Below are 13506 nucleotides of genomic sequence, written 5' to 3' on the forward strand. Positions count from 1 at the left end.
TTTGGCGAGCTAACTTACAGTCACTGCATGAAGGAGTGCTGCAACGATGAGAGATGATGATCCAAAGAAAAGCATGGTTTTTTTTTGCAAGATAAAAAATAATATATTTCTCTTCTTTAGTTCTGTTTTCTTCATCTCTAAGATGGTTGATTTGGGCATGCTTTGTTCCCTCAGTTTCTTGGGAGCAACTATCTTGGTCCAAGGCCTTTGTTAAAAAATGGTTCAACATCAAGAGCAAAGGTCAGGATAACCATGTCGATGAGATTGCTAGCAAAGGTGTGCCTAATCTCTTCTTCTTATTCAATTCTAGTTTATTTTAATTTTAATACAGTTAGAATATTTTTTTCTAGATTGATTGTTTTTGTTAGTCGTTGTATTCTATTGTTGTTATGTGTTTGGTGCTTTATGATTTGTTTGTTTATGATTGTGAACTTGTTTTAATTGATTAAGGGTACAATTGTTATATATACGTATTGATATTAGTAATTCTTAATTTAATATTCTCCTCTATTGTAATATTATTTTAATAGTGATTGTCTGACCCTTTGGCTAGGTGTTGGGTTGTACTTCCTTAGAATTTTTGCCCTGGAAGACTGTTTTGGGCGATTTTAGCAAAATTATTATTATTAATGTATTTTCTTTGTTCCTATTTCTGCTGTGATGTTGCCATCTTCAGTTGATTTCCATTGACAGTGCACAGATCTATATGACGTGAGTTCTTGAGAATTCACAATTGTTGCTCCCTATTGTTGGTTTTATTGCTTGTGAAAATTGAGATCTTGTCTTTTGTTTTTCATCTACAGGTGTGAAGATAGATTTTTATATGAGTATACTGAATGACCCGCATTGGAGAATGTATACTGAATGATACGCCATGAGAAAGTATCATGGATCGTTATATGAGTGTCATATACTTTCTCATGTGGCTATTAGTATGACTACTAGTCCTTAGACCTGAAGTCACCATGGTTCCCTACATAAGGAGTTATGTACTTTGGTTTCGTCAAACGTCACCCGTAACTGGGTGGACTATAAAGGCGATTATTGGGTATGTAACAAATTATGCGGAGGGATGTGAGTGATGTAGATGAGATCTATCCCTCCTATATGACGGGAGAGACATCGGTATTCTTGATAGAGTGAGACCACGAAGTGCATGGCCATGCCCAAATGAGTCAATATGAGATATTGAGCTCATTTGATTGAGTGAGTCTACTTGGAGTTCAAGATTTAGATTGATTAGAGGATGGCACGGTCTATGCCTCACATTGATCAATCTAGATGTCTAGGATAGAAGGACACTTGTCATATATTGTGAGGAGTCACAATTAGTAGTCACAAGATGATGTTGGATCTCAACATTCTTGTAACTTGGGTAGTAATGATGTATTGCTAGATACCGCTCATTACTTATGCTTCTAAATGAGTTTAGGGGCATTGCCAACGTTACAAGAACCTATTGGGTCACACACAAAGAACAAGTGGATGGAGATTAGGTTCATATGATGAACCAAGAGGATTAGATTCATTTGATGAATCAAATTGGATTAAGAGTAATCCTAATTGGGCTAATTGAGTTGGACTCAAGTTGATTCATGTATTCAATGAGTCTAATTTAGATTATGACTCATTGAATCAATTTAATTAAATGAATTAGATTCTTTATATTAAATTGGCTTGAATTAAATGGTTGAATTAGATCAACCATGAGAGAGATTAAGTCAAGTTTGACTTGACTTGAGAGGAAGATGAAGAGTCAAGTTTGACTTGACTTTATGCCACCTCATTGGTGAGTTGGCATTAAGTGGACCAATGATGAAGCTCCACATCATCATGGTTACTTAAGTGAAGTGCCACCTCATGGGAGTTACCAAGAGTCGTGACTCTTAGTATCCCATGGAGGTTACAAACCACTTAATTAGATGAAAAGAGTTTCATTTTGCAAGTGTAACTCTCATTCAAGTGATCTTCCTCCTCCTAAGCTCTCTTTTTGCTCCTTCTCTTCTCTTGGTCGTGGGTTTCAAGCAAGGGAGAAGAAAGGAGAGTGAATCTAATCCAAGAAGAAAGGTTAGTGAAAGTCACATAGAGATTTGAGAGGAGTGTGTTCTCTTCTTTTCCTTTCTTCTTCTTCCAATCCTACCCGAGAGCCCTAGAGAGTGCTAGCACACTTGTGGTGCTCTCTTCTCCATCCTTGTGTGTTAGAGAACACATCTTGTTCGTGTGGATACTTCTAGAGAGTTGTCTACATTGACAACTTCGAGATCCGGCGTACCGTTGGACGAGCGGGATTTGCAAGGGCACGCTTCAAAGGTATAACTCTTATCTACTGTAGATCTGGAGTGTGAAACTCGTATTCGTAGTTTTATAAATTTTTCTTTGCACGGATCCGTTGGCTTTGGGGCTTTCGGGGTTTCCGCGACGCGAAAACGCGGTTTTCGCGGCCCGAAAAACCCAACAGTGGTATCAGAGCCACGTGTGAAGCTTGTACGAGTTTAGTTTTTATTTTTATGAAAAAAATTCAGTTCTGTGATATTCTGTAATTTTATGGTTTTTAGAGTTTTTATGGGTATTTTCTCGTAGAAGCGAAGCACAATTGTTTCGGCACTTGTAGGCTTCGACTACCGAGAAGAATTTTCCAAAACGGCAAAGTTTCGCCCTAAAAGTTTTGGGGACAGCGGGCTAAGGCGCTCTTGGATCGCTTAGGAGCAACTCGTGATAGTTAGATCGCGGGTAGGGGTACTGCCCCTAACCCCGCAAGGAGATTTGCTCCGCGATTGCGCCCGAAATCGCTAATCGGGACCGCCGGAAAAATTTACTCATAAAATCTGTAAAATAATGAAAAATTACAGAAAATTATGAAAAATATATAATTTTGAATTATATATTATTTTTGTGATAGTCATGACCCAAAGACCCAATTCGATTGGACAATTTGTGTTGTAATTCATAATACGGCCTGCGCGCCGTGATGTGATGTGCGTGTTGTATGTTTTTATTTTTCTGCGACCTGCGCGTCGTGCCTTTCTCTTTTATTCTTATTGTAAATTAGATTTAGACTCGAATGTAACTCGAGTTTCAAAATGTAATGTAAATTTTGAAGCGGTGGAAGGTCCACTCGAGACGGAGTTACGAGGAGGGCGCGAGCAACACGTGGTCAAAGGAAGGAGCTTGAGAAGCTGTTGACCTTAGGTTGACCATCCGATCTTCTCATTGGTTTGAGAAGATTGTAGTAGGGCCATGACATAATCACAAAATTATTTGATTAATTATTTAATTAATTGTTTTGTGTGTATGTGATGCATGCTAGTTAATTAAGTAATTAATTAGTGTCTTACGATTAGATTAGATCTAAGTCGTGCACATGATGCACCCTTCGATTAGATTATATCTATCGAATATATGATACGCATCATCATTTAGATTAGATCTAAATCATGTCAACTCGTAATGCCTACCATGCCGTGATACCTACCACTACCTCGATCGCATGTTGTTGTTGAATCTGCCAAAGCAGAGCAACACATACTATCTTGGTAGGGTACGGAGGGACAATCTTGGTCCCGCCTATCAACGCATGGGTGAGTACAACTCAATTAGATTGAGTATTCCTAGTTAACTCGGTTGGATCGAGTATAACTATAAGCATTCTTCTAACGGTTGGAAAGATAGGTCAAAATCACATATATATTAACTCTCGGGCGTATTAGCCAAAGCTAACTCGAGTTTTAATATAAATGCGGATTTTGATCCTATAAACAAGAGTTGCATAGAGATGTAATTGGTAATCGTTACCTACCGATCATACTAAATCTTGGGCGTATTAGCCAAAGCTAACTCAAGCGTTAATATGATGTGGATCTTGTCCCACATGAATTATAGAATTCAGTGGGAGTATCATTTAGTTAAAGGCCTAATTAAATGATTAAGAATATGATATTTATTTCTGCATTTATTTTTGTTGTAGAATTTCCATGACGTCAAACACGAACAACTTCTCTCTGCGTTCTGTCCATAAGAAGGGCAAGCTCAACGGAGGAAATTTCCTGGACTGGTACAGGAACTTGAGAATAGTTCTCACCCAAGAACGTAAACTGTACGTTCTGGAGCAGCCCATTACAGAGGCTCCTCCTGCCACTACCACGCGAGCAGACCGAGATGCTTACAAGAAGCATCAAGATGACGCATTAGATGTGTCCTGTCTTATGCTCGCGACCATGAACTCTGAGCTTCAGAAGCAACATGAGTTGATGGGCGCTTACGATATGGTTGAACATCTTTGTCACTCATATCAAGGACAAGCAAGGCACTGGAAGAGGAACTCCAAAGAATACCTGGAAGATCTTACGAAGAAGAGAAATAAGATTTCTACTTCAGGTATACATGTTATAGAAGTTAACCTCTCTATTTCTTCATCGTGGATATTAGATACCGGATGTGCTTTGCACATTTGTATTAATGTGCAAGCGCTGAGAAATAGCAGGGCATTGACGAAGGGTGAGATAGACCTACAAGTAGGCAATGGAGCACGGGTTGCTGCTATTGCTATAGGAACTTACTATCTATCTCTGCCCTCTGGGCTTGTACTAGAATTTGATGATTGTTGTTATATACCTGCTTTAACTAAGAACATTATATCTGTTTCTTGTTTGGACAAGAAAGGTTTTTCATTTATAATAAAAAACAAATGTTGTTCCGTCTATTTAAATGAAATGTTCTATTGTAGTGCACCTCTGATAAACGGACTCTATATTCTAGACCTTGAGAGCCCTATCTATAACATAAATAACAAGAAAGTCAAATGACCTGAACCAAACCTATCTCTGGCACTGTCGCTTAGGTCATATAAATGACAAGCGCTTATCCCAGCTCCATAAGGATGGTTTTCTGGACTCATTTGATTTTAAATCATATGAGATATGTGAGTCATGCCTACGAGGCAAGATGACCAAGATTCCCGTTAGTGGGCATAGCAAGAGAGCAACTGATTTGTTAGGACTCATACATAGTGATGTATGTGGCCCTTTCAATGTTGCTGCTAGAGGCGGTTATAGATACTTCATCACATTTACTGATGACTTCAGTAGATATGGTTATGTGTACTTGATGACACATAAGTCTGAATCTTTTGAAAAGTTCAAAGAATTCAAGAATGAAGTACAGAACCAGCTTGGCAAGAGTATTAAGATACTTCGATCCGATCGAGGTGGAGAATACCTTAGCCATGAGTTTCGTGACTACCTAGCTGAGTGTGGGATTCTATCCCAACTCACTCCTCCTGGAACACCACAGTGGAATGGTGTATCCGAAAGGAGGAATTGTACCCTATTAGATATGGTACGATCTATGATGAGTCACACAGATCTTCTGACATACCTTTGGGGCTATGCTCTAGACACGGCAGCTTTTATACTCAACCGAGTTCCATCTAAGGCCGTGATAAAGACACCATATAGGATATGGACTGGGAGAGATGCCCAGGTGTCTTTCATGAGGATTTGGGGTTGTGAGGCTTACGTTAGACGTCAAGTCTCAGACAAGTTAGGACCCAAATCCGACAAGTGCTACTTTATTGGATATCCCAAGGAAACTAAGGGATATTACTTCTATATTCCCAGTCAGCACAACGTAGTTGTGGCAAACACTGGGGTCTTTCTAGAAAGGGACTTTGTTTCTAGAAAGACTAGTGGGAGCGCGCTCGATCTTGAAGAAGTTCAAGATGCGAACAATAGCACTGAAGCCTCGATTGAAGTTGAACTGGAACCACAAAGTGTTGTGGATGATGTTGTTCTACAAGGAGTTGAGGAACAACAACCAATTCAAGTAGACATACCTCTTCGCAGGTCTGATAGGGTACGCCGTCAACCTGAGAGATACTCATTTCTCTTGTCTGACCATGAAGACATTATGCTCATAGAGGATGAGCCTACCACCTATCAGGAAGCTGTGATGAGACCAGATTCCGAGAAATGGCTAGAGGCCATGAGATCCGAAATGGAATCCATGTACACCAACCAAGTATGGACTTTGGTTGATCCACCTGAAGGGGTAAAACCCATTGGGTGTAAGTGGGTCTTTAAGAGAAAGACTAACATGGATGGACTTATCTATAAGGGTCGCTTGGTAGCTAAAGGTTTCAAGCAAATTCATGGTATTGACTATGATGAAACCTTTTTCTCCAGTAGCGATGTTTAAGTCTATTCGGATCATGCTTGCTATTGCAGCCTACCATGAATATAAGATATGACAGATGGATGTCAAAACCGCGTTTCTGAATGAAAATCTACTCGAGGATGTGTACATGACACAACCTGAGGGTTTTGTAGATCCACAACATACTAGCAGAGTATGCAATCTGCATAGGTCCATTTATGGACTAAAGCAAACTTCTTGGAGCTGGATTCTTCAATTTGATGATGCAATCAAGCAGTTTGGTTTCATCAAGAATGAAGATGAGCCTTGTGTCTACAAGAAATTTGTAGGGGGCATAGTTGTCTTCCTCATATTGTATGTGGATGACATACTACTCATTGGGAAGGACATCCCTTTGCTTCAGTCTGTCAAGACCTGGCTAGGGAGTTGCTTCTCAATGAAGGACTTAGGTGAGGCATCCCGCATTCTAGGGATACAGATCTATCGAGATAGATCTAAGAGATTGCTTGGCCTAAGTCAGAGTACATACATTGACAAGGTACTCCTTCGGTTTGCCATGCAGAACTCCAAGAAGGGATTTCTGTCGATGTCACATGGCGTGAGTCTATCGAAGACTCAAGGTCCCTCTTCTAGAGAGGAGAGAGACCGCATGGATCAGATCCCTTATGCCTCAGCCATAGGATCGATCATGTATGTCATGCTATATACTCGACCTGATGTCTTGTATGCTTTGAGCATGACGAGCAGATACCAGTCAGATCCAGGTGAAAGTCACTGGATAGCGGTCAAGAATATTCTTAAGTACTTAAGAAGGACTAAAGAATATTTCTTGATATATAGAGGCAATGATGAGCTAGCTGTAAAAGGTTACAGTGATGCTAGCTTCCAGACCGACCAGGATGACTATAGATCGCAGTCAGGGTTCGTATTTTGCATTAATGGTGGTGCTGTGAGCTGGAAGAGTTCGAAGCAGGACACAGTAGCTAATTCTACGACAGAGGCCGAGTATATTGCTGCATCAGAGGCAGCAAAGGAGGCAGTTTGGATTCGCAAGTTCATCACTGAACTTGGGGTGGTTCCTAGCATTGCTGACCCTATTGAGCTCTATTGTGACAATAATGGAGCTATAACACAGGCGAAGGAACCTCGCTCACACCAGCGGACCAAACACATACTACGGCGCTTCCATCTCATTCGAGAGATCATCAAGAGAGGAGATGTGAAGATTTACAGAGTACCTATAGAGGCTAACATCGCAGATCCCTTGACCAAGGCTTTGGCACATAGGAAGCATGATGGTCACACTAGGTCATTGGGGCTTAGAGCCTACACTGATTGGCACTAGTGCTAGTGGGAGATTGTTAGCTAGAGCCCTAGAGCCAATCATTTGATGATTGTATTTTTGACTTGTTGTATCATATTCTATATAAATAAAGGCATTTGGTTTTTGGTTATTATACTTACTTGTATTGGTGCCAAATAAACTAAGTATAATAACGTCCTTGAGTAGAAGGTTCTCACCTATATCAATCGGTTAGTTGAACCGATAGTGAGATGATATAGGGAACACTACTCTTAATCATTCCTAGTCGAGTATTAACATTCAGGGACAATGTTAATGCAATAAGACTAGCATATAGGTCAACTCGATGACTTGATCTCACAAGTCATGGATATAGAGATATCAAGTTGACACATGAGTATGCATTGGCGAATGTATACTGAATGACCCGCCATAAGAAAGTATCATGGATTGTTATATGAGTGTCATATACTTTCTCATGTGGCTATTAGTATGACTACTAGTCCTTAGACCTGAAGTCACCATGGTTCCCTACATAAGGAGTTATGTACTTTGGTTTCGTCAAACGTCACCCGTAACTGGGTGGACTATAAAGGCGATTACTGGGTATGTAACAAATTATGCAGAGGGATGTGAGTGATGTAGATGGGATCTATCCCTCCTATATGACAGGAGAGGCATCGATATTCTTGATAGAGTGAGACCACGAAGTGCATGGCCATGCCCAAATGAGTCAATATGAAATATTGAGATCATTTGATTGAGTGAGTCTACTTGGAGTTCAAGATTTAGATTGATTAGAGGATGACATGGTCTATGCCTCACATTGATCAATCTAGATGTCTAGGATAGAAGGACACTTGTCATATATTGTGAGGAGTCACAATTAGTAGTCATAAGGTGATGTTGGATCTCAACATTCTTGTAACTTGGGTAGTAATGATGTATTGCTAGATACCGCTCATTACTTATGCTTCTAAATGAGTTTAGGGGCATTGCCAATGTTACAAGAACCTATTGGGTCACACACAAAGAACAAGTAGATGGAGATTAGGTTCATATGATGAACCAAGAGGATTAGATTCATTTGATGAATCAAATTGGATTACGAGTAATCCTAATTGGGCTAATTGAGTTGGACTCAAGTTGATTCATGTGTTCAATGAGTCTAATTTAGATTATGACTCATTCAATCAATTTAATTAAATGAATTAGATTCATTATATTAAATTGGCTTGAATTAAATGGTTGGATTAGATCAACTATGAGAGAGATTAAGTCAAGTTTGACTTGACTTGAGAGGAAGATGAAGAGTCAAGTTTGACTTGACTTTATGCCACCTTATTGGTGAGTTGGCATTAAGTGGACCAATGATGATGCTCCACATCATCATGGTTACTTAAGTGAAGTGCCACCTCATGGGAGTTACCAAGAGTCGTGACTCTTGGTATCTCATGGAGGTTACAAACCACTTAATTAGATGAAAAGAGTTTCATTTTGCAAGTGTAACTCTCATTCAAGTGATCTTCATCCTCCTAAGCTCTCTTTTTGCTCCTTTTCTTCTCTTGGTCGTGGGTTTCAAGCAAGGGAGAAGAAAGGAGAGTGAATCTAATCCAAGAAGAAAGGTTAGTGAAAGTCACATAGAGATTTTAGATGAGTGTGTTCTCTTTTTTCCTTTCTTCTTCTTCCAATCCTACCCGAGATCCCTAGAGAGTGCTAGCACACTTGTGGTGCTCTCTTCTCCATCCTTGTGTGTTAAAGAACACATCTTGTTCGTGTGGATACTTCTAGAGAGTTGTCTACGTTGACAACTTCGAGATCCGGCGTACCGTTGGACGAGCGGGATTTGCGAGGGCACGCTTCAAAGGTATAACTCTTATCTACTGTAGATCTGGAGTGTGAAACTCGTATTCGTAGTTTTATAAATTTTTCTTTGCACGGATCCGTTGGCTTTGGGGCTTTCGGGGTTTCCGCGACGCGAAAACGCGATTTTCGCGGCCCGAAAAACCCAACACAGATCTGTATGTCGTGAGTTCTTGAGAATTCACAATTGCTGCTCCCTAATTGTTAGTTTTATTGCTTGTGAAAGTTGAGATCTTGTCTTTTGTTTTTCATCTACAAGTGCGAAGATAGATTTTTATTGCCGATTAATTGGATAATTTTTCAAGAAACATGAGCCATCCACCGTTAATTTATAGTTTTGTGGCTAAAGGAAGTGTTGTGCTTGCTGAATACACTCCCTTTTCGGGGAATTTCAGCACTATTATTGTCCAATGCCTACAGAATTTGCCTCAAAATAATAAGAAATTCACCTTCTCATCTGATTGCCGCACATTCAACTTCCTGGTTGACAAAGAATTTGGTACAGTAAATGAAATTTTACTTCTGTACCGTGTTGGATTTTTTTTTCATATACCTGCTTTTCTTTTGTGTAGTGTTCCTTGTGGTAGCTGATGAAGCAGCTGGAAGAAGTGTTCCATTTGTGTTTCTAGAACGTGTCAAGGATGATTTCATGCATCGCTATGGACAAAGTATCAGTGGTAACAACTCCCATCCACTCATTGATGAGGAAGATGCTGATATGTTTGGGGACATATTTAGCACTGCTTACAGTCTTGATAGGGAATTTGGGTATGTACACATTGTTACACTTAAGCTTCCAGTTTATCAATTTCTTTGCCCTTGGTATAACATGAGATGATCTTCACAGGGTTGATTGGAATTTTTAGTTAAAAACATTTGCAACTAGAAATAGTGGGATTTTATAGTTTGTTAGTTTAGTTGTCGTTGTTTGGTCATACTTTAACATGTGACTGCTTTTTACAGTCCAAGGCTGAAGGAGCATATGGAGTATTGCATAAATCATCCAGAGGAAATGAGCAAACTTTCAAAGCTGAAAGCTCATATAACTGAGGTTAAAGGAATAATGATGGACAATTTAGAAAAGGTATGCTATTGGTGGCCCCGTTACTAACAACTTAGCAAGTTGTAATAGCACTCTGTAAACATAAGTTTACTTCTTTAAAATGTGGTGGTTTTATGGATTTAATGCTGAGTATTTGAGCATTACCATATGATGTGACTGATGCCAACATATGTTGCTTAATCATTTTCTGTTCTTTCAGGTGTCTTATTATACAGTAATTCCATGTTGTGCAAACAAAGATCTTGATTTTTTCGATCGCATGATTATGACATGTAGTTTGAATTATTGTACTCATCATATCTGGGAGAATATTGAACACGCATGAGAACTATATGAATATGAACAAGCAAGATAGTGGATATTATTAGATTGCATAGTTGGGCGGTAAGCCTTCTTTCTTGTGGGTCAATATCTGATTCTAGACATGGGTGGTAAGCCTTCTTTCTTGTTGAAAATAATTATTATTAGGTTCAGATGATATCAAATTAAGGAAAATAGTAAAAAATTAAATTGTGGACACATGCCAAGTAATAAACACTAATCAGGTTGGACAATAGTAAGGAATCAAATTATTAATTTGTGTCAAAGTGCATGTGTACCTAGCTGATCTTTTTGGACATAATTGTGGCACGGGTGGTGGCTATGATCTTCAATATGTTTAGAGTGTTCATAAACACTAGACTATTTATAATACAGATCATTATTTGATTGTCACTTGTCCACATCATCTTAGAGTTGTGTATGATTGCTCTATGCATCATCTTGTTTTTTTTTTCATGTTACCAAGTTGTCGCTTAGGAAAGTACCCATTATATATAGCTTTCACTCTAACTAAGCGACAATTGATCTCTATATGATTTTTCCTCTTGTAGAAAAGAGATGGAGGTTGTTTATGGTAACTCTCTTGACATTATATAGCTTTGTTGGTCCTTTAGGAGCACATCTGAACTCGATCACTTTCTGCTTAACCTAGAGAAGCTTACATGCAGTATGTATTAATAGTGTTCTTTGCCTTTGCATTCAATCTGACTACAGTATCTCTTTTTACTCGTTTATCAAATTAGATTGCCTCCCAAAAGGATGCAAGGGTGAGATGTAAACCTGCTATTCATAGGAGAACCTGCCCATAATTTGAACATTACATTGATTTCCAAACAAGATTTTTTTTATTAGAGCACTCTTTAGATACACACAATTCTTTGCCTTCAAATCATCATGACTTGAAGCCTTAAATAATTGATGTCCCTGCTCTTGAAGAGTATAGTGCGAGGTAGTTCAATTTTCAGCAAGTCTTTTGAACCTTTCTATCAATCAATGGCTCCTTCTATCTGTACATTAATTTGACATTTGAATCTTAAGGATATCAATTGGCTTAACTTCCAATATCTCAGTTCCTTGAGCACATCAGATACATATTTTTGCAGGGAGAGGTAAATGTCTTCCTACCTATATGCTAAGAAAATATCTCAACCTGGGTTGGAAGTATAGATGAAAATAGGCTTTTAGCCTCGTGATCAATCATCACTAGTTTGATGATAGCTTACACAACAATAAGGTGAATACCCTTTTCCAGCAAGAGAGATAAGATAAAATAGTGAATGATCGAAGACATTTCTGATCATTTTAAGTTGAAGGAGAGCAAAGCTAAATTTATCAAATCATGCTCTAAAAGATTGCTTTAGACATTCAGAAATTATTTCAATTTGTATATCACACTGCTCTCCTTTTAAGTATCAATTAGAAAGGGACTTTCTTTGGTTTAGATATTTTGCATTCCAAATTTAGTTTGTTGGTAGTTCTCATTGCAAAACCAGACTGAAAAGCTTTCAAAATGCTTGATTTGAAGTGTTAGAAGGATAGAGATCAGAAAAACTAGACTGGCCTCGTTAAAGCTAGAGTATATATTTGGAAAAAAATAAATAAATCAAAAATTGCATCTTTACCATTTCCGCTCTCATTGTAATACAAGTGCAATAGGAAACCAGGTTAATCTTTTAGCATGCCCACTATCTTATAAAAAAATTAAAAATGCAATAGGAAACTAGGTTATGATTAACTTCGTTGCAATAATTTCTGGTTTGGATTATATTAAGTTCCCAGGAATGATAGATCTATCACTATATGATGTGGTTGAGATAATTGATGAATGTTTATCTTTTTAAGCATTCCAATTAGTCATCTTGTTACTTGGTGCTCTTATTGCATTTTCAACTATGATTTTTGGTCTTGGTTTACTAATATATTATTTATGTGTTTTTACAGTTTACAAATCTCAAGTACTCCAGAGTTGAAATTGATGAAGTGCGGTTCGAGTGGGCTGAATGCATGCTAGATTACATTTGAGTAGGAAAGGTATTTGATTTTTGAAAACTTTGGATGATGCATGCATTTGTATGGAATGTAAATTGCGTATATTGTCCCATGCCAATTTCTTTCTGATGGTGATATTCTAAGACTTCTGCAACATGTATAATTCTTCTGTTTTTGTTCTTTGCTATAGTTAAGTAGACCAAATGATACTTTTGTTTGACAGATTAGAACAGTGGATGTTTTAACTCAGAAAACTAGGCATTTGAAGGTGAAAAGTGATGAGATTAGGGAAATGAAAGGCGCAAGAAGAATGGAGCAGTATAGCAAGTTGAACAGATTCTGATTCTCATAATTTAATGTAGCCTCAGCTTGATTTTTGACTCACGATGTTCTACCTTGATGTATTGTTAAAAGAATGTTCTACCGTGATGTGTACAATATCTATTAGCTTTTGATGTAAAAAGAATGTTTGTGTATTTTATGGATACTGTTGTAAGAAGAATATTTATGTAATTTGTGAATATTTGTGTATTTTATGGATACTATTGAATGAAGAATATTTGTGTAATTTATGAATATTTGTGTATTTTTTTTGTTACTGTCGGTTTTTCACTGTTTCGGAAATCAAATTTGTGCTGTTAAAAAATACTTATATTACATCAATTTTCCATCGCTGCAAAACCGATGTCATTAACTAATATTACATCGATCGTATACCGCTGCCAAAACTAGTGTTATTAACATATAATATTACATCGATTTTACACCGTTGATGAAACAGTGTCGTTAAGTGATACTACACCGGTTAATAACCGAT

The 13506-nt window shown here is 38.1% G+C and overlaps 1 protein-coding gene across 1 annotated transcript in view; it reads left to right on the forward strand.

Moving 5' to 3' along the window:
• LOC121999481 (serine/threonine protein phosphatase 2A 57 kDa regulatory subunit B' beta isoform-like) overlaps positions 1-13506 on the forward strand; it is a 35002-nt gene that overhangs the window by 15956 nt on the left and 5540 nt on the right. Inside the window, exons 4-7 of the mRNA XM_042554159.1 lie at positions 9712-9815; positions 9889-10084; positions 10280-10402; positions 10452-10454. Of these exons, the coding sequence (XP_042410093.1) occupies positions 9712-9815; positions 9889-10084; positions 10280-10402; positions 10452-10454 (426 nt within the window). The remainder of the gene's footprint in view (positions 1-9711; positions 9816-9888; positions 10085-10279; positions 10403-10451; positions 10455-13506) is intronic.

Source organism: Zingiber officinale, chromosome 7A (genome assembly GCF_018446385.1).
Source record: "Zingiber officinale cultivar Zhangliang chromosome 7A, Zo_v1.1, whole genome shotgun sequence".
Lineage (NCBI taxonomy): Eukaryota > Viridiplantae > Streptophyta > Magnoliopsida > Zingiberales > Zingiberaceae > Zingiber > Zingiber officinale.